Raw genomic sequence first — 21,359 nt, 5'->3', positions numbered from 1 at the left:
AGTGATTATTATGCTCTGTGCGCGGAGGGGAAATTGTTGCATATTCTGCCGGACACCACCACACTCTTTTTGTTAATTACTGTCTAACAGTTTGTTACAGGCAATTCTAGTTGCATCTTTCATCAGTTCATTTCTTAAATTATTGTTTAACTATATTTTGGCCCGCCATCTGTGCCAGAATGTTATTTGGCCCGATGCCAAACTTACTTGCTGACCCCTGCTGTACAGTGTCCCATTCGTCATTTTAGATTTCAGAAGGGTGCTTGTGAGCACTGAGCACCACCTTTGCGCCCTTAATGTACACTTCTGCCAAGCCAGTCTTCTATCCGACAGACAAAGCAGCATTCCGAAAGGATTCCACAAGGGTTTAGGGTACAATTTGGGACAGAGACATTAACTGTTGCATAAATTCAGCGACGTCATTGCTGTGATTTGATTGGTTATTATGGAACACATGATCGAAGTTGGCTGTTACACTGTCTTCAATGGTAGAGCCATAGACGGTGGTAGATCCCGATAACAAGATCATTTCTGATGTAACGGCTATATAAGTTCAGGAGCAGAATGCAGCTTGTGGAATCTGCAGTCAGACTTACTGCAGGAAGGTGGCATTTTTGTGTAGGAGGTCTGTTGCATCTTATGCAAACTTTTACAATATTATTATCTAATTCAAATCAATGTAAAAAGATCACATTAGTATAACTTTTTCAAATCAAATTTATTTATCTGTTTCTTGTCTTTCAGGTTATGGCGGGGTTTAATGGCACAATTGGGGATGTGTCTTTCACTTATCAGCAATTCTTTAATCTAGAAATGGATGCTGGGCTCAGTACTAAAACTGCAGTGGCTGTGTTAATGTCTCTTTTCTTCTGTTTTGTAAACTGTGTGATGCTCTTTGCTCTAAAAAGCAAGCGCATATTCCAGGAGACGCCTCGCTACATTCTTTTTGGCCACATGCTTATGAATGACACTGTGCTTTTGCTGGTCACTACCATAATGTATGTAGTGGCTCTCTGTTTTCTTCCAATACCTAAGTCCATCTGCACTCTGTTAGTCTTTATCTCCTACTGTACTTTCCGTAACGCTCCTCTGACACTAGCACTAATGTCTCTGGAGCGGTACGTTGCAATATGCTTCCCTCTGAGGCACTGCAACATCGCCACACCAAAAAGGACTGGAATCGCCATAGGAATCATCTGGTTTCTTAGTTCTATCAATATTATAACAGACATTATTTTAGTTTTAACTGTCAACCCTGATTATTTAGCTGGCATTATATTTTGCACACTAGAAAAATTGTTTTTATTCAGATGGCAGCTGGATAAATATCAAGCATTTGATGTTCTTTATTTTGTGTCTGTTGCAGTGATCATAATTTTCACATACATTAGCATTATGATCACAGCCAGGTCTGTTTCCTCTGATAAAGATTCTGCTAAGAAAGCTCTCAAAACGGTGCTCTTGCACTTAATTCAGCTGGGACTGTGTCTCACCTCTTTCCTGTATACTATAATAGAAAGAACTCTATACATGATGACTGGAAGCAATTCTTCTCTTTTCATAAATCTGAGATATCTAAATTTTTTTATTATTCTTATCCTACCACGTTGCCTGAGTCCTCTAATCTATGGTATGAGAGATGAATCCTTGTGGCCCTTGTTCAAATATTTTTTCTGCAATCGTTCAGGAAGAGTAAAGCCTTCTATTAATGTACATTAACTGTATGCCAATTTTACATGCAAATGGAAATATAAAAAAGATATTGTGGCTAGTAAGATGCAGTCATAATCATATAAATATTAAATATGTTTGCCAAACTCTCAGATCAACTTATTTTCTGCCAAAAATATTATTAAGACAGTCATTGGGTAATCTCAGTGAGTAATATATATGTGCAAAAAAGTAATATTTATTTATTTATTTAAATTAAATGTTTGTGCCTATAATTTGTTTGTTTTTTTAAATTATTATTATTATTCGAATAAAGAAGCTGTTATTGATAAGTTTCTACATGCCTAGCTGCTGAAATTACGTCTCTCAGACACACACACATAAGTTGAAGACTAATAGTAATGCTAATAGCAAAAATAATTTTATGAAATTTGATGAGATTTTATGAAAAAATAATTTTATGAAAATAATAATAATGTGTCTTAACCAAACATAAAAGTACCATAGAAACAAAAAACTGTGTGTAATCTTTAAAAGATATGCAGACAGCCAGTATAATTACTTTGTACATTTTGGACTTTGGCTTTTATCATCAAAATTTATGTATAGTTGATCATACACATACAGTATATAAATAATCAACCCTTATCTGACCTCATTTCATAAGTAATATATTAAAAGATAAACAGTGATCCTAAAAATAGTTTAGCTTTCATTTACTGAATACTTCATTTTTTCTATAGAGTTAAGCTTACTTGCAGTTTATTCTGAACAAACTTAATGTGCAGGTGTTGCTCTTTTTTAAAGTATATCCTCATTCATACATGATATCTATTATTGCATGACATGTAAATGTAAGTAAGAGACAGAACTGCTCCTCTCAGATCTATGACAACATCATAGGAGCATAGAGAGGGACTTCCATTGCTGTTTTATATGTTGTGAACATTATGCAGTGGCAGACCCTGGATTGTTTTATGTAGGCCCATTTATTTTAATCTGAATGCAGCAGCAATTGTCATGTACTCCTGGCAAATGTATGTACTAATTGAATAAATACAAATGGTTTATGATGATATAATGTATTGGCAGTATATTTTTAAAGATATTTAGAGTAAGACGGGGAGAATCTAGTCCTTGATTAGGGAGGTGATGAGTGTCAAGTGTGTATGGTTAGTTCTCATGGTTAGAGCAGTGGTTTTCATACCTGTCCTTGAGGATCTCAAGCACTGCCCATTTTGTATGTCTCTCTTATCAGACACACCCAATTCAGCTGATGATTGGAATCTATTATGTTAGATGATTGAGACTAACAAAATAATGCAGTGATGGGAATCCTCCAGGACAGGATCGAAACCCCTGCTCTAGAGAATAGAGCACCACTGAGGCTGGAGACGGTGGCTGGACCAGATGGTGTGAAAAATCAGGATGAAACCCAAGGACTGAAAGGCCAAGGAGGAGAAGATTAATCAGATTACCCCAATGTTGAAGGTGCTGCAGACCAGTGAACCACTCATTCCCATCTGGGTCAAGGCACCAACCTTACCCTTTCGGTTGTACTTGATCTGCTCCAAGGTGATTTGTTGTGTACAGGCAGAGCAGTCAGTAAAAGTACTTCTCTACTTTTTCCATTACTTAAGTAGTAGTAGTAGTAGTAGCCCTTTATCCCATTTAAGGTATTATATGCGAATGTGTTCTCCTTAAAAATGTGATGTTAAGTAGATGTAGTAGACTTGGAAGCTTTGGGAGCACTAGGCTTGGGACTGGACTCCGGACCACCGGACTTAGAAACTTTTAACCAAAGGACTTTAATAAATTCATTCAAGGTAATGCTTTCTTTTATTGGAGATGCCTAATCCCTAATGGTAGATACAGGGGATGAACTCACTTGTGGGGTTTTATTCATCAGACGTATGAAGCCAATGGAACACAACAGGCAAGTAAACTTTAGTAAGAGATCCCCCAAAGGCTCACACCCACCGAGTCACACGTACAGAATTCCCATGTGTTTCTCTCTGCAACCATATAACAGCTATCAGCTATAAAAAATATTGGAACTGAATGCAGCTGGAGCAGATGGAAGGTTAATGTCTGGAGTCTGTTGCACCTTTTGCTCTTGCGTCAAATTGCTTTGGACATGATCTTTAGTATAAATTGCTCTTTCAACTCATGGCGGGGTCCAATGGCACAACTGAGGATGTGTCTTCTTTAAATTTTCAGCAAATATTTAAGCTAAACATTGATGCTGGGTTCAGTACTAAAACTGCAGTGGCTGTGTTAACATCTCTGTTTTTCTGTTTTATAAACTGTGTGATGCTCTTTGCTTTAAAAAGCAAGCGCATATTCCAGGAGACGCCTCGCTACATTCTTTTTGGCCACATGCTTATGAATGACTCTGTGCTTTTGCTGGTCACAACTATTATGTACACAGTAGCTCTCTGTTTTCTTCCAATACCTAAATCTATTTGCACTCTCTTAGTCTTTATCTCTCACTGTACTTTCCGTAACGCTCCTCTGACACTAGCACTGATGTCTCTGGAGCGGTACGTGGCAATCTGCTTCCCTCTGAGGCACTGCAACATCGCCACACCAAAAAGGACTGGAATCGCCATAGGAATCATCTGGTTTCTTAGTTCTATCAATTTTGTAATAGATATTATTTTTGTTTTAGTTTTTGACCCAAGTTATTTAGCCAGTGTTATATTTTGCACATTAGAAAAATTGTTTTTATTCAAATGGCAGCTGGATAAATATCAAGCATTTGATGTTCTTTATTTTGTGTCTGTTGCAGTGATCATAATTTTCACATACATTAGCATTATGATCACAGCCAGGTCTGTTTCCTCTGATAAAGATTCTGCTAAGAAAGCTCTCAAAACGGTGCTCTTGCACTTGATTCAGCTGGGACTGTGTCTCACCTCTTTCCTGTATACTATAATAGAAAGAACTCTATACATGATGACTGGAAGCAACTCTTCTCTTTTCATAAATCTGAGATATTTAAATTATCTTATTGTTCTTATTCTGCCACGCTGCCTCAGTCCTCTGATCTATGGTATGAGAGATGAAGCTGTGTGGCCCTTATTTAAATATTTATTCTGCTATCGTTCAGGCAAAGTAAGGCCCACTGTTAATGTACATTAAATGTGTAGTCTAAGACGATGTAAAATAAAAATTTGGCATTCACAGTGGTAATGAAAGGTAAAGAATCAGTCTGTTTGTATAGATTTGTTAAAGTCTTTTAAAAACTTTTAAAGCCTCTCTTAAACAAGAAAAGATAACTGAAAACAGACCATTTCTTTTTATAAGAATGTTAATAGGTAATGCGACAACATGTTTTATGCACTTGTACACTTTGGACTGTTAAAGGAAGACTCTTGTGTCACTAACACTTCTGTTTTATTGTTTTTTATGAGGCTGAGACACTTTTACTTGTGAGTGGGTGAAACTACTCGTGTGTTGATAAAATATCTTATTAAAAATCCTTCAGGGTCAATGTTGAGTACTTTTTATTTGCTAAAAAAGAATCTACTTGTATTTAATTAACACTATTTAAAGCATGTAACTTAATAACTTGTAATGACTTAGATTTTTATGTTAAATGTTAAAACAGACTTCCTGCTTTATTATCTTAATTTTGTTTATTAGATCTGGCTTTAGTTCATATATAATTGTACTATTTTCTACATTCCCCTTTAACAGTCTGCACTCATCTTTGATAGCAAACATTTTAACAGCTCTAAAAATCTATAGTCATAGTGATTCTATATCATTTGTGTTTACGTGAGAAATGCTTAAGCAGCTACACTTGCCATACATTTCTCTTGTTTTTATCATGTCTAGATGTGACCTTGCCTTGCAGCAGCACCTTGTGGATTCATCAGTGCACATATAGTATGTGCTGATTGTATTTTGAATCTGGGAAAGATTTTTATGCAGTCCTGGCAAACATATTTGAAAATTTCAAATAAATAAAGCAAAACCTTGTATAAGCCTGTCCATGTGGATTAAAAAGGGATGGCCTGAAAAAACAGTGTTATTTTAAATCAACTCACCAAGATTGCAAAGGTAGACAACGAGCAATGACGAGCAAAAAAAAAAAAAAAAAAAAAAAAAAAACTTTTTGGTATAATCTACAATGTTTTTGTTTTTTGGTTTGTTTGTTTGCTTGTTTTCTGAATGAGAATATGAGGGAGTTAAATATTTTATCTTTGACAATTAATAATCTTGAATTAATAAAAAGTGTGGTAGCATAATCAACATCCTCTGTCACGTTTTCCTCATCATAAATGCATACAAGCCAACCTTTCTCTGTTTCTTTCTATTTCTTTAATTGTCCCACACAGAGGTGCACTCTTTAAACACGTGCAAGAATGCCATTGTTTACGTCTACATAAATTGCTCAACGAAAAAAAAAAAAAAAAGGGTTCAGGTAACCAGCAAATGCGTGGGTTTTGCAAAACCATGTTGTTTTGTTGACAATACAATTGGCAATTACAAACGTTTCATTAAATAAAAAAGACTCCCACCCATTGAGTGACATACACAGTATACTCACGTGGTTCTGTCTGCCACCATAAAACAACTATATAGGTTGAGGATAGGATTGCAGTTTGTTTGTGGAATCTGCAGCTGGAGCAGATGGAAGGTTAATGTCTGGATCTGTTGCACTTCATGCAGATTTTTAAAAAGGATAATCTTACATTCACATAAGCAAAAGATAAAAAAAAATAACATTGCATTGGGCATGATCTTTGTATAACTTGCTCTTATTAGCCTCGTTTCTCTGTTTCTTGTCTTTCAGCTCATGGCGGGATCCAATGGCACAATTGGGGATGCATCTTTCATTCATCAGCAAATCTTTAAGATGGATATGGATGCTGCTACCAGCACTGAAACTGCAGTGGCTGTGTTAACATCTCTTTTCTTCTGTTTTATAAACTGTGTGATGCTCTTTGCTTTAAAAAGCAAGCGCATATTCCAGGAGACACCACGCTACATTCTTTTTGGCCACATGCTTATGAATGACTCTGTGCTTTTGCTGGTCACAACTATTATGTACACAGTAGCTCTTTGCTTTCTTCCAATACCTAAGTCCATCTGCACTCTCTTAGTCTTTATCTCTCACTGTACTTTCCGTAACGCTCCTCTGACACTAGCACTAATGTCTCTGGAGCGATACATTGCAATCTGCTTCCCTCTGAGGCACTGCAACATCGCCACACCAAAAAGGACTGGATTCGCCATAGGAATCATCTGGTTTCTCAGTTCTATCAATTTTGTAACAGACATTATTTTTGTTTTAGCTCTTGACCCAGGTTATTTAGCCAGTGTTATATTTTGCACATTAGAAAAATTGTTTTTATTCAAATGGCAGCTGGATAAATATCAAGCATTTGATGTTCTTTATTTTGTGTCTGTTGCAGTGATCATAATTTTCACATACATTAGCATTATGATCACAGCCAGGTCTGTTTCCTCTGATAAAGATTCTGCTAAGAAAGCCCTCAAAACGGTGCTCTTGCACTTGATTCAGCTGGGACTGTGTCTCACCTCTTTCCTGTATACTATAATAGAAAGAACTTTATACATGATGACTGGAAGCAACTCTTCTCTCTTCATAATTCTGAGATATTTAAATTATCTTATTGTTCTTATTCTGCCACGCTGCCTCAGTCCTCTGATCTATGGTATGAGAGATGAAGCTGTGTGGCCCTTATTTAAATATTTATTCTGCTATCGTTCAGGTAAAGTAAGGCCCACTGTTAATGTACATTAAATGTCTAGCAAGAGGATGTGAACAGAAACAATATTTCAATTTCTTCATATCTTCATACTCTTCATACTCGTACACTTTGGTCTGTTAAAGGAAGACTCTTCTAGGAGGCTCTTTCAGCATATAAATATGTATAGTTTATCATGTACACTGTAAATGTAAACAATCCACGCTCATTTTATTTTTAAACACATATGATGCCTAATATTAAACCATTTCACCAACTTACAATTAGTTTCACCGTTTATATATTTATTTATTTGGTTTTTATGAGGTTGACATTGTATCATTGTGATATCTGTATCAATACAGCAGCAAATGAAAAAGATACACAGAAAATAATTATAATTTTAAGTTTAAAAGTTGTAGTAAGTTTAAAAGACCTTAATAACTCTGGGATTAGAAACTGCATTATATTATTATTAGTAGTAGTATTGAGTTTATATGTGTTGTAGAAAAAAAAATCTGTCCTTTTTAAAATAGGATTCTGTTCTAATCCTGTTTTGAATATATTCCTTTTTTTGGAATGATAATGATAATAAAAACAGGATTGATATTAATAAGTATAATTTGGAGTTTGAGAAAATCAGTATAAGCTTGTTTTACCAATGTTGTGATCATTATTTTGAAGGCTCTATGTTTTAAAAAAACTGTAATAATAATAGTTCAAAGTATGAATAGTTTTTAGTCAGATAACATATAAAAGACAAGATCCTTCGATGAACTTTAAACTTTTCCCAAAGAAACAGCAAGAAGGAAAGGGAACAGGCACTTTTGTTTATTGGCTATTGCTGTGTGTAGAACTACATTACATTAGCTGCCTTTTTAATCTTTAATAAATATTTAATTTTAATAAAATGTTATTCAGGCAAGTGTGTTCACACAGAGATTTTTAGACTTAAATATAGATTTAAATTCAAAGAGACAGTATCAATAGCCTATGCATGATCTGACATCTCCCCCAAAATGAGGAGATGTGAACTTCATGGAGTACTGAACTCTTTCATGCAGTGTATGTTTTATTCATATTGGAAGCTGGAGGGCGCTCTCACGCAGAAAGTCCAAAAAAGACACACCTTAAAGCTGCAGTAGGTAGCTTTTGTAAAAATATATTTTTTACATATTTGTTAAACCTGTCATTATGTCCTGACAGTAGAATATGAGACAGATAATCTATGGAAAAATCAAGCTCCTCTGGCTCCTCCCAGTGGTCCTATTGCCATTTGCAGTTACGGATCGCTCCCGGTAAGAAAACAACCAATCTGAGCTGCGGTCCGTAACTTTGTTTGTGTTCAAAATTTAGAAAAATGTATATAATAAGCGAGTACACCATGAATCCATTTTCCAAACCATGTTTTTAGCTTGTCCTGAATCAATAGGGTGCACCTACAATAAGTGTTTATATTCGGACTATTTTAGATTGTTTTGGGGGGTACCGTGGGCGGAGTAACCCAGTACCTTTGTGATTCTTCATAGACATAAAGAAGTAGAGAGAAGAAGTTCAGGCTTCGATGTTCTTCCACAAGACGCAAGCAGTTCTGTTTATTAACCGCTAGAGCATCAAAAGTTACCAACTGCAGCTTTAATAGGGAATGAGATGTTGCGGTGACATCACCGTATGGGAACACCCCTTGGTGTGATGAATGTCTGAAGCCCTGTACCATCCCACCAATTTTATTGGCCAAATAGTGCTTGGCACCATCCTACGCATGCGTACACATAGTATACCTGCGTGCCGTGCACTATTTCGCTCAGATGTCATGATCTAAAGACATGCTATGAAGGTGCCGAACGGCTTGAACTGCAGCATCTCGTTACCATTGCATGTAATTGGTGTAATGTCCACGTGATTGCATGTGTCCAAACTCCTGAGAGTTTAGTTTAAACGCTGGAATTTACAGCTGCAGAAAGGATGTGTTCCCTGGTTCAACCTTTCCTGATAAGGCTGGTAATTTATGCATTGGGGTCACCACAGGGTTTCTTGGCCATTTTTTCTTAAGTTTGGGGAACAAAGATAAATCTTTTCTTGCTGTCCTGGCATCGCTGGAATGAGATTAGACAGGTACAAAAAGGGAAGGGGGGAGTGGGGCTGACATCTCCTTTTGCCATCTTGGAACCATGACTGTGTTTTATGATGCACTAATGGTTCGATGGGGAATCATTCCGAACTGTGGAATGCGGTGTTGGTTTCTTTACTGAAATGGACTGTTAATAGATAATCCTAGACTGTGTTAACATCTCTGTTTTTCTGTTTTGTAAACTGTGTGATGCTCTTTGTTCTAAAAAGTAAGCGCATATTCCAGGAGACGGCGTGCTACATTATTTTTGGTAACATGCTTATTTTTGTTCTTGAAACACATCTTCAGATGCACCTAAACACATCATCAGTGATGTTACCTGAGGTCCTCGGGTGTTTCGGGTCTTTCAACATCAGACACCCTCGCCAAGGCGTCCCAGCCACGGCTGATCAGACCGCAACTTGTGTTCAGGTAGCACTCGCTTGCCCCCATGGTGCTCCTCTGCAGATCCAGAGCCATCTTGAGGCTTTCTCGGCTGCGTCGGTGGTGTTCTTAATGGCCCTGCTCCTTGTTGTTCCTGTAATGCCCAGCACATTAAAGGCTTTGTGAAGGGAGCGCCCCACAAATCTTCTGCAGCCAACCTCGATAGGCATGCATCTCACATTCCAGCCCTGGGCTCGGCAGTCTGTGACCAGATGTTCATATTTGGTCATCTTTCTTTCATGGGCTTCTCCCAAGCAGTCCTCCCATGGCACAGTTTGATGATGATGATGATTATGCTCTTGGTGCTCTCTTAGACTAGAATGATATCTGGCCTCATAGTTGTGCTGACAATGTGCTGGGGGAATTTCAGCTGCTTCTCCAAATCCACAGAGAGTTTCCAGTCCTTGGCTCATGCCAGGATTCCAGCTGGTGCCTTCCTCCCTGCTTGTGGCTTTTCTCCTGCCCTAACAATTGCGATTGAGCAATTGGTGTTGCTCCCTCGGCCGCCTTTGCTGATCTCTTTACTGATGGTGTCTGCAATAGATTTAAGCACCTGGTTGTGATGCCAAGTGTACCGACCCTGGCCGAGCGCTGTTGGGCAGGAACTCAGAATGTGATCCAGTGTTCCCCGAGCTGGGCACAATTGGCAAGTTGGTGTGTCTGCTTTTCCCCACGTACAGAGGTTTGCTGGGCTAGGCAGAACGTCGTACACTGCCCGAATCAGGAAGGTTATGCGGTGTGGCTCGCTTTGCCAGAGCTCTGTCCAGGTGTCCTTGCGGTCCATGACCTGCTCCCACCTTGTCCAGGCCCCCTGTTGCACCATTCCAGCTGCTCTACTCATCCTTCCTTCCTCCACAGCAGCTCTGACCTCATCCTGTATTCGGCTGCGTTTCTCCTTCCCCTTCAATTCTTTATGTCGAGGAGGTGTTGGGAACATCCCCAAGCCTGCTCTGCCTCGGGCCACCACTCCCACAAGCTCTTTGTGCCTCAGACGTGCCTGTGCATCCAGCACAGCGGCTTGGGCACTCCACTTTCTCCCTGTCCTCCTGCCTGGGCCACCTTTGGGTCGTTGGAGTCTCTATACATCACCACCTCGTGTGCCCGAGTCACTTTAAACTCCTCATCCAGGGATTTCAGAGACATCCGGAGCATTGTGGTGTTTCCAAAGAGGGCAATGTTGCTGAGGCTCCTGGGCAACCCTAACCATCACCTGAGACAGCTGCTGACCTTTCTTTCCAAGGTCTCCACCGCAGAAATGGGAACCTCATACACAAGTAGCGGCCAGAGTATTCTTGGCAGGACACCATGTTGGTAAATCCATGCTTTAAACTTGCCGGGGAAGCCAGAACGGTCTATTGCTCTTAACCAGCTGCCCAGTCCTGGCAGGATGACTGGACTGATGCATAGTCTCTGAGGCTGCTGTCAAAAACCTTGCCCAAGCTTTTCACTGGCTGTTCTTACAGTGATGGTATCTTTGCCCCTTTTTATTACTCAAATGGAACTTCTCCGTGACCTTGCCCTTCTTCAGCACTAGCGAACGGGACTTGGTTAGTTTGAACTCCATCCGAGCCCACCGGCTGAGCTTTTCCAGTCCTTGGAGTATCCGCCTTCCTCCTGGCACTGACTTTGTGGTGACTGTCAAGTCATCCATAAATGCTCTAATTGACGGTTGGCGGACCCCTCCTCTGCTTTGGGGCCCTCGACACTCAGGCTCTGCCGATTTGACAATCATATTCATCGCCACCGCAAATAGGATCACTGAGGTTGTGCAGCCTGTGATTATTCCCACCTCCAGTTTGTGCCAATCTGATGTCACACCTCCTGCAGAAACTTTCATCCTGAAATGGTTGTAATAGTCAAAGATCAGATCTGCAATGTGATGTGGCACATGGTGCTTGGTCATGGTGGTCTGGACCAGCTTGTGGGGGATAGAGCCATATGCATTGGCCATGTCTAACCACAGTACCGTAAGGTCTCCCTTATGTTCCCGAGCTTCCCAGATGAGCTGAGTCACCACTCCAGTGTGTTCTAAGCAGCCTGGGACACCAGCAATTCCTCCCTTTTGCACAGATGTGTCTATGTAGTTGTTAGCTAAGAGGAAGTTGGTCAGACTCCTTGCTACTATACTGAAGAAGATCTGGAATATGCATGTGTTGTCAGTATGTTTCCCTATTACATTAGTCTAGTTACCACTGTTTATTTGCATTAGTTAAGCTCTAAATGCTAATATTTAGGCATATGAATGTATCTCTGGTTTAATATCTTCTAAAGGTTTCTTACTTGGTATCAAATGATTTGGGCCCGGTTCCCCAAAACGTTCTTATTGCTGAGTAGTTCTTAACCTATTCCTTAACCTCTCTCTTAACGTTATGGCACGATTCCCGTCACGTTCATACGCTAAGTATATCTTCAGTAAGTCAGAACTAATATGGTGGTAATTAGCCTAGGCTATTTCGTAATGGCATTAAAGCGTTTACTTTGGCAATCACTTTTGATAATTAAAATCTAGCAAACAATTTGGCTCTTGATGGCTAAGATCTATAAATGGGTAAGCATGGTGGTGTCCAGTAAGCGACCAACTATAGCAGCGATTCAACATGTCCTTGTATTGAATCGGCCGCGGAGCCGATGTAACTGTAGCTGCTTGCCAAACAATTCTATTACATTACCATTTATATAAAAGTGTATTACATAATTTTAGTTAAATAAGTCGTTAAACCCATGTCAAGAAGTGGCACAAGTGGCACAACGGGATAAGGAGGGTGGATGATTAACGAGGGATACCCGGTTTGTCCATCTGTCACAACATATCCTGCGAACATATTATTGACAATTTGATAATTTAATTTATAGTCTATATTTTACTGATAACTTAAACTATGTTAAAATAAATGTTATTGAAATAATTTGAGAAATGTTTAATTTGTATAGAACGTGTTGTCTTTCTTAATGCTGTAATGCACCTTCGTGTGAAGTGGAAAATCGATTCCTGAGCAATCGATGCCAACTAATTCAGCACCTTCACTTGGGACAGCACCTTTGTAATGTCGAACGTAAGAGGCAGTATGTTAAGAAGCTTCCTAAGGGACACTTTGGGGAACACACTTAGGAACAGAAATAACTTTGGTAAAAGGGCTGTGCAAAAAATCGAATGCGATTTTCATGCACATCGCATCAGTAAAGGCACTCCTGTAATTAGAAGTATATCTCCAGCATTTGCTTTCAGAACAGGGTTGACAGGGTTGCCCTCGGCAACTGCACAAGTTAATAAACAGACAGAACTGCTTGCGTCTTGCGGAAGGACATTGTAGCCAGAGCTACTTCTCTCTGTTTATGTCTATGAAGAATCACAAAGGTACTGGATTACTTCGGCGCAGTACCTACCCGAAGGAATCTAAAGTAGTCAGAATATAAACACTTATTATAGGTGTACCCTAGTGATTCAGGACAAGCTAAAAACACGGTTTGCTAAAAAAACATCATCAAAGTAGTCCATGTGACATCAGAGGGTCAGTTAGAATTTTTTGAAGCATCGAAAATACATTTTGGTCCAAAAATAGCAAAACTACGACTTTATTCTGCATTTTCTTCTCTTCTGTGTCTGTTGTGAGATAGAGTTCAAAACAAAGCAGTTTGTGATATCTGGTTCACGAAGGAAAAGAAAAGAGAACTGAAGATGAACACCGAGCCGAACCTCAGGCTTTAAGTGAGAATTCTCAAGCTCATACCAAAAATCTGGGTGTGATTTTTGATAACGGCCTTAAATTTGAAAAACAAATTAACTCAGTGGTGAGGATTTTTTTTATCATTTGAGATCTATTGCGAAATATATAGCATTTTCAACAGTAAAAGATTTGGAGACAATGATTCACGCCTTTATTTAATCCAGGCTGGATTATTTTAAATCTTCCTTACCCCACCTACAAACTGTACAAATGCTGCCGCCAGGCTTCTTACTGGTACTCGAAAGAGGGAACATATTTTACCTGTTCTTGCTTCACTTCACTGGTTGCCAGATGAATACCATGTCAAGATCAAGGTATTCTTATATGTGTTTAAGGGGTTAAATGGCCAAGCTCCTCAATACATTACAGACTTTCTCCACCGTAAATGTTCTAAATCCTTAAATTCCTCGAACAAGTTGATGCTTACTGTCCCATGATCTAGACTGAAATTAAAAGGTGATCGTGCCTTTTCTGTTGCTGCTCCGCATCTGTGGAATGATTTGCCGGAACAAGACAACAGAACCATATAATTGAATATTAAATTGCACCATTCTGTTGTTTAAAACCTTTTTAACATGCACCAGGACGTGGGCGCACTGAACTCTCCTTGTTTGCACGTGTCAAGTATTACGAATAGATTAAAAGAAACGGCACAATTTTTTTCTTGACAACCGATATATCATTATAAAGGTCTAAGCCTCAAGCATCGACGACAGATCGACGTTTTTCAATGGAAGGCTTGTGAATTAAAGTATTTACTAGATTTGTGCAAGCAGTACACATCAAAACATGAAAAATAAAAATGCAGTACATACCAGATTCGTCGTAATAACGAGTCATAAACACATCCACAGCTGTAAATCCCGGTTTAGCACGTGATAATTGACTATATGACCAGAATTAATTCTCAGGATGTTCTGTAATTGGCTTACAAAGTTAAACATTTTTTAATTTTTTTACTCAAATGATTCAAATTGTATTTTTCTACTTTTCAAATAAATAACTTATAGGATGTCTAAGTTTCTGTCTATATTGAAAAAATGCAGTGGTATGTTTGACTAAAATAGTTTTAAATATATTTTATATCACGGTGCTAGACAGTCTCAGAAAAATTGTTGCAGGAATGTCATTTTTCATGTTATCTTCTTCAGATTTGAAATATAAACATATTTCACCAACATAAGACACCAACATTTTGTGTGTAACACAAAGTAAGGAACTGTTACAATTGTAAGTTAGGTAGGGCACTTTCAACTGCGAGTCCCATAATGGGGGTGCTGGCTAACAGGATAAAATGAAAATAAATGTATTTTTCATGCTTTCATTTTATTTATTTTTTTTTGTAAGAAAAATGTAAGATCACAGGTTTTTACATGTCTTGCTGCTAAAATAAAACATTCTCTGTTAATTGATAACAGGTTATTAATAATCATTAATATATATTCAGACAGCTTTTTATGCACATATACACTTTTGACTGCAAAAAGAACATACTTTTAAGATATTGTATTTATCAACAGCATAAATTACATATATACAAATGTAAATAAAAGACCTTTATCTGAGATTTAAAGCTGTGCAATACTGTATTGAATTATTAACAATATAAAAAAAGTTTTAATATAGCAATAGATCTTTTGATTGTGCTTCTTGCTGTATTTGATCATTTTTATATATTGATTCTATAGCTAGATTTACATATGAGTAAAAGCCAGAACTGATTCTCTTACACCACTCACCAAAAGGAACTGTTTATGTGAAGCTGCTTTGTTGGTATAAAATTGCATGATGCAACCTGTAAATCAGAAGCAAAAGAGCAAAAAATATAATTTTACATCATGCACACATCAAATAAGGGCTGGTTATTGATTTGGATTTAGAAAATAATTTTAATTCCAATTTATTTTGGTATATTTCAGTTATAATATCCGATTTGTTTCCACTGAATTAAATGTTCTCTCTGCTAACACTAAATTATAAATGAGCGCAGACTGCAGAAACCTCTCTTTATTATTTCCCTTGAAATCAGCAAAAACCAACACTTTTAACATGATGGAATAATCCTAATTACAACAACAAACAAGCACGGCATCAGAGGAAGTGCAAAAGAAATCAGTGCGGGGGAAAATTCATATTAAATATACATAACGATTTGAAATTATAAGTATTTCTGTATTATTATTTCCTGCCAAAATAGCCAAGAGAACCGTAATGATTACAGCAAACATACATAAAGTCATACAAAACTGAATATAATTTAAGAATGAAGTGCTAAGAATGAGTTGGCAGCAGAGGCGTGGTTTTGGTAGTAATGTAATCCACGGTGGAAAGCAGAGAGGAACGACACATCGCTGGATGAAGACTACGAGTGAAGGTTACACGTCGTCTGTTGAACCAAACCACACACACAGAACACAAAGGGCGAGATCAAAAACAAAAAAATTTATATGAATAAATATGAATTTGCTTTTATACGATTCAATCAACACTTGACGTCTTACCAGGGAAACCCTCCTTGAATTCAGTGAACTTGTGACGGACCATGAAGGTGGCTAGAGCATCAGCTACCTGCATCAGATATATCATAGATCAGAAGAAGCAAAAATATTTTCCATGATTGTGATGTGAAACAGACATACTTTTTCTGGAGCATCTTCATGAACAGCATGGCCACATTGTGGCAGAACTTGCATCTGGAACTTCCCTATTATAATAACAACCACAGAAGTCATGAAGAACCTTCTGGCCACAGCAATGTGATGGGCTGTACTATAAAGAGCAAGAATATAAATGCATTACCTTGCATTTGCCCAATGGTAAGATCTTTATCAAGCCTGTCAACACCTATGGGAGACACATTACTCACTGAGAGCTGTTTTTACACTGAGTAAGTCTAAAAGACAAATGTCTAAGCATTCTTACCAGCCAGCAGGAGGAGTTTTGGCACAGAGCAAGTGAGAAAGAGAGAAGAAAGTCCTTTGAACCAACCCTCCCAGTACTTCTCTGTCTTTGAGAGGTCAACACGCCAGGTGTACAGACATTCTTTCTTTATCCGCCAAATGGGAAAATCGTCAAACATTTGCTCATTAAATAATGCTTAATGCTCCATGTGAAACATTCTTAGATGTACAATAAATAAGTGATAACGTTCAATTGAAGCTTATAATACCTCTTGGTCATCCTCTTTCTTCCTTTTGTGGTTGGATTCACCTCCTTCTTCATCCTCCTCCTCTTCTTCTTCAATAATGCCTTCACTGATACCCCGGGAAACCCCTGGACTACTCAAAGGCTCTTCACATCTAAGCATCCGAAGAGAACTAATCAGTGCAATATATACAATAGCTAAACATTTAAACAAATTTACAACAATTGCTGGAGCTAGATAAGGGAACCAATACTAGGGAAGACTTACTTTTTCACCTGTCCAACCATGGACACTCGTGCAGACTCAACATTCCTGATCTGACCACTTTTTACGCTGGTAAGGGAAAAAGAATATCAGTCTTTATTAGAGCTAGGGTAAAAACAGGGAAGCCAGTTTCCCCCACTGAATTAATACATTGAATTAATCTCACAAATCTGACTTCTCGTAATCACAAATTTATATATATTTTCTCAGAATTGTAATATATATGATAAATATAAGCTATAAACTCACAATTCTACATTTTTTCTCAGAATTGCATGATACAAACTCACAAGATGTAAACTTGCAATTGCGAGAAAAAAGTTAGAATTGTGAGATAAAAAAGTCACAATCACATTTTTCACTTTTTTTATTAAATGGCGGATATAAGCTTCCATAAAAAAGGTTGTATTCATTAATACTAATTAATATTTAAACTATATAAAAAGCACAGCTAAAAGTGACATTATTTTATGGCCATTTAAATCAAATTGGTGATCAATTCTAAACAGAAACAATAATTTTGCATTCAGGCCTGGAGCTATAGTTACTCATTTTAAACATGTTTTTAACATCAATTTGGATGTATATATACATATTTGTACAAATTTGTACGTTAGATGTTTTAATCAATATGTGGAATTATTTAAATGACAGGCCTAGATTTGAGACATTACAGGGCTAATTTAAGTTTTAAACAACTGTCACTGGATATTTTCTAAAGCATACTGAAACCTTTGTACCTCCATTCAATTGCATTCTCCACAGATTTAAAAGTTTTTGGTCGACTCCTCAGAAAGTTTTGCATGCTGTTCAAGGCATCCATAGCTGTACCTGAAATTAGTAAAAATGCATTAAATGCATCCATAAATATAAAGCATGGTCACATTTAGTAAAACTGCACTTAAATCAATTACAAAACATATAGCAGTTTCATAATGGTTGGTAAATACCTTACAGCAATAACTATCCAACTCCACTGATTGAAACTCTCGAGATGGGAATATGCATTACTAAATATTTTCTCTCATCTTTTTTTTTTTCTTGGGTAGAGAATGAAACTAGTTAAACGAAAAAAAGGGGTGAAAACTTACCTTCAACTACATCAATAACACAAAGGCCAAGCAGTGATGGAACGTGATTGGCTGCAGCTGTGTGAACTGCTATTGCTCCACCCATGCTGTGACCAATAATCATGATGGGAGGTGGGTTTTCACCATAAAGTGCCTCCACCACTTTTCCAACATCCCTGAGAGAAAGTAACATTTCTAAATGAAATGCTGCAAAATCCTGCTTAGTACAGACCTTGAGAGAGGAGTACATACTCACTTGGCCATTGTTTCAGCAGACAGGTCATCAGGATTCTTTACTTTAGTATCACCTAAATGATATGTGTAATTATAAAACCAACAGCTTATGCTTATGTAATTAGATAATTAACAAAAAACAAAGTTTTCTGAAATAAAAGAGTATGAAATCCCTTACCATGTCCTCTGAGGTCCATAGCCACAACCCTGCAGTTAATTCGGCTGCATATAACAGACTGGGAATACAAACATGGGATAATATAAATTATAATAATATTAATAAACATAAATTAAATATTAATATTATCTATTTATCTCTTTGTGTGTGTGCGCTTACATGTGTGTTTATATATACATATATATATATATATATATATATACACACACACATACAATCTTTTAGCTTTTATCTGATCAAAAATATAGTAAAACTGTAATATTCTGAAATATTACAGATTAGTACGGTTTTCTATTGAAATGAAGTATATATTTTACAATGTTGTATTTTTGTGATAGAAAAGCTGAATTAGAAAAAAAAAAGTTTAAAGTTTTAATGCATCCATGCTAAATCAAACTATTCATTTCTTCTACAAAATTATTTATAGGGATGCACGATAATATCGGCACAACATCGGTATCGGCCGATAAAAGCTTAAAATGACCATCATCGGTATCGGCCGATATGAATATTTCTGCCGATGAGCCAAACCGATATTCTCCAAGTGAAATAATTGACCTGTTTTTCAGATGTGAATGTCTGTCTATCGGTATTGGCATCGGCCAAAATTATTTTGAATATATCGGCATATCGAATATCGGCCAAAATCCAATATCGTGCATCCCTAATTATTTAAAACTGAAAAAAAAAACTACTACAAAATTTTGAACGATGCATATTTATACACACAAATATTATATACACTGTATAATAGTGCATATTACAGACAACATGTCACATCTTTTTCCACATTGGTCTCTTTAACATGCATGAAGTACCATAAAAACAAAGTACTGGAAGTCATGTAGTGAGATTCGGCTTTGTGAGATGACAGAAACTCACAGTGAAGACTGCCCAGGACAGTGCAGAGTGACCTCCTCCATGAAGGAGCATCAGGACGGGCCCATGAGAGCCACTGCTGTAAATTCTAAATGCGTACAAAGGTGTAAAGGAATGGTTTATAACAGAATGGGAGAATCTGAAATGTCATTGCACATAAAGGGTCTTCACAACAATAAACAAAGGATATGTCTTTGCTGTTGTCATTTTCCACCTCCACGTCCTCCATTGTTTCAAAGTACTGACTCCAGAGCAGAGGAGTAAAATCTCGTTTTCTGCCTGGTCTGCAAAGAGATGGGAGAATCAAACCCAGTAAGTAACATCTGTGTTATATATATTTATACTTTTTTTTTCTTACCAGTGGTCATGGTTTAAATGACTGACCAAAAAGATACAGAGCTCAGATAAAGTGTGAAAATTATCATCAATCAAGAAAGGCCAGCTAGTGATGATAATTCACAAATAAGAAACAAATCCATCATTAAGGCGTTCTAACTTTAAACCATCACTTCTGACCAAAAAGTGAGTTCGGAATCCATAATAACGTTTCTTCCTGTGAAAAACTACATCTCCTGTTGTCCTCTCACATCAAAATTCAACGAGATATTTGTTTAGAACTATTGTGGACTGTTTTCACTTAAAAAGTATGTGTGCATATTTCTCTCCTGATTAAATTAGATATGAGATATACATTATCATATATGGATAGAGTACTCTTAATTTAACTGGAAGTATCTGTTTGTTAAAGACGTCTATGATGGATTTGTGTATTACAAACACACAGCTTTTCCCTTCACAAGATGTCAACTGATCATGTGGATTACTTGTCTATTAGGGTTAGGTTTTACCAGCTGTTTGAACTCTGATTCTGATGGCACCCATTCACTCCAGAGGATCCATTGGTGAACAAGTGATGTAAATGGTACATTTCTCCAGATCTGCTCTGATGAAGAAACAAACTCATCTACACTTGGCCTAAGGGTGAGTATACGTTGAGGAAAATGTTAATTTTGGGGTGATAAGTCTTTCGTATAAGGTGTTGATTTACCAACTCTGTAAAGTATAGTAAGTTGTCACACATATTTTAATACTTGAGCAACATTTACAGCAACTTTCTTTTCGCCCTCTCACTTTTTTGGTTCTAGGTTAATAAGAGTAGTATATGTCAGCCGGTTGTTGAACTGCTTGAGTAGATTTAATCTGGTTCTGTGCATGTATTCAGTCGATTGTTTGAAAAGACCCTAACGTTAATCAAAAGAACTAACGTTATTCGGACATCGCTATCGAGTGAGTCGTGATAGCGGTGGCTGGATGAGACACAGGACGCAGGAGGGGGCCGCAGACAGTCAGAAAAGCAGCATTTATTGTTGATAGCTTTCAGCACGACCAGGACAGGTTTGTCATTCCGTGCGATAAATATGGGAATAGTTAAACATTCATATAAGCAATAGACCCCGATAACAGTTATGACTCGACACTTTATGACAGACAGCTAATAGCTATAAGCTATAGGGTTGCTAAAACAGCTGTATGCACTAACGTGCATATTATTATGATTACAACATATGATTAAAGAGTAAACTCACCCCATTCTTAATTTAACGTTAGATCCCGACTGCAAACCTGCCATTGGGGGTGTGGAGGGTAACGTTAGCAAATTCAAATGCAACTCTTTCTCCATGGTGTGAGAAAATCAATACCCTTTTTGAGCACGTAACGTTAAAGCGTCTAGCCCTCTTTGCACCATACGAGTCCTCTTCTAGAAACACTACAGTGTTACACTACAAATTAACGATAAATCACTCTAGATCAGCAGACAGGTAACGTTAACGTTACAGAAATCTGTTCACACAAGTAGTCACCGCCCACCAGTATTTTTGTCCAGTGTGCGTTGTGGGAAATGTAGTTATTTAACG

At 37.6% G+C, this 21,359-nt stretch overlaps 4 protein-coding genes and 1 pseudogene across 4 annotated transcripts; 3 read left to right on the top strand and 2 right to left on the bottom strand.

Annotated features, from left to right (window-relative positions):
• Positions 1-738: 738 nt before the first annotated feature.
• On the top strand, positions 739-1,719 carry LOC127985429 (odorant receptor 131-2-like). Its single transcript, XM_052587436.1, has one exon. It carries the CDS (start codon positions 748-750, stop codon positions 1,717-1,719), a length of 972 nt encoding a protein of 323 aa, XP_052443396.1. The 5' UTR covers positions 739-747.
• Positions 1,720-3,831: 2,112 nt separating this feature from the next.
• Positions 3,832-4,815, top strand: LOC127985412 (odorant receptor 131-2-like). The gene has a single exon (XM_052587418.1). It carries the CDS (start codon positions 3,841-3,843, stop codon positions 4,813-4,815), a length of 975 nt encoding a protein of 324 aa, XP_052443378.1. The 5' UTR covers positions 3,832-3,840.
• A 1,663-nt stretch (positions 4,816-6,478) lies between these two features.
• LOC127985416 (odorant receptor 131-2-like) lies at positions 6,479-7,450 on the top strand. Its single transcript, XM_052587421.1, has one exon. The coding sequence runs from the start codon at positions 6,479-6,481 to the stop codon at positions 7,448-7,450; it is 972 nt and encodes a 323-aa protein (XP_052443381.1).
• A 2,482-nt stretch (positions 7,451-9,932) lies between these two features.
• Positions 9,933-12,342, bottom strand: LOC127985585 (uncharacterized; annotated as a pseudogene).
• A 3,323-nt stretch (positions 12,343-15,665) lies between these two features.
• LOC127986505 (protein phosphatase methylesterase 1) lies at positions 15,666-21,328 on the bottom strand. The gene is made up of 14 exons (XM_052588777.1): positions 21,030-21,328; positions 19,636-19,727; positions 19,447-19,541; positions 18,565-18,622; positions 18,409-18,460; positions 18,174-18,328; positions 17,823-17,913; positions 17,086-17,151; positions 16,843-16,972; positions 16,596-16,719; positions 16,473-16,517; positions 16,313-16,377; positions 16,175-16,241; positions 15,666-16,059 (listed from the first exon to the last, which is right to left on the bottom strand). Exons 1-14 carry the CDS (start codon positions 21,122-21,124, stop codon positions 16,049-16,051), a joined length of 1,146 nt encoding a protein of 381 aa, XP_052444737.1. The 5' UTR covers positions 21,125-21,328; the 3' UTR covers positions 15,666-16,048.
• Positions 21,329-21,359: the final 31 nt, after the last annotated feature.

This window comes from Carassius gibelio, chromosome B21 (genome assembly GCF_023724105.1).
Source record: "Carassius gibelio isolate Cgi1373 ecotype wild population from Czech Republic chromosome B21, carGib1.2-hapl.c, whole genome shotgun sequence".
In the NCBI taxonomy this organism is placed as follows: Eukaryota; Metazoa; Chordata; class Actinopteri; order Cypriniformes; family Cyprinidae; genus Carassius; species Carassius gibelio.
Note: the sequence above shows the minus strand (reverse complement) of the source record. Positions and strands in the feature narration are given on the sequence as shown.

What these genes read in the sequence shown, in the direction of transcription:
- LOC127985429 (XM_052587436.1), top strand. Translation starts at nt 748, where the DNA reads ATGGCGGGGTTTAATGGCACAATTGGGGATGTGTCTTTCACTTATCAG.
- LOC127986505 (XM_052588777.1), bottom strand. Translation starts at nt 21,124, where the DNA reads ATGGAGAAAGAGTTGCATTTGAATTTGCTAACGTTACCCTCCACACCC. An exon ending in ATGGTTGGACAGGTGAAAAA is followed by an intron (nt 16,973 to 17,085) that starts GTAAGTCTTCCC and finishes TCGGATGCTTAG; the next exon opens with ATGTGAAGAGCCTTTGAGTA. An exon ending in ATGAAGATGCTCCAGAAAAA is followed by an intron (nt 16,242 to 16,312) that starts GTATGTCTGTTT and finishes TATCTGATGCAG; the next exon opens with GTAGCTGATGCTCTAGCCAC.
- LOC127985416 (XM_052587421.1), top strand. Translation starts at nt 6,479, where the DNA reads ATGGCGGGATCCAATGGCACAATTGGGGATGCATCTTTCATTCATCAG.
- LOC127985412 (XM_052587418.1), top strand. Translation starts at nt 3,841, where the DNA reads ATGGCGGGGTCCAATGGCACAACTGAGGATGTGTCTTCTTTAAATTTT.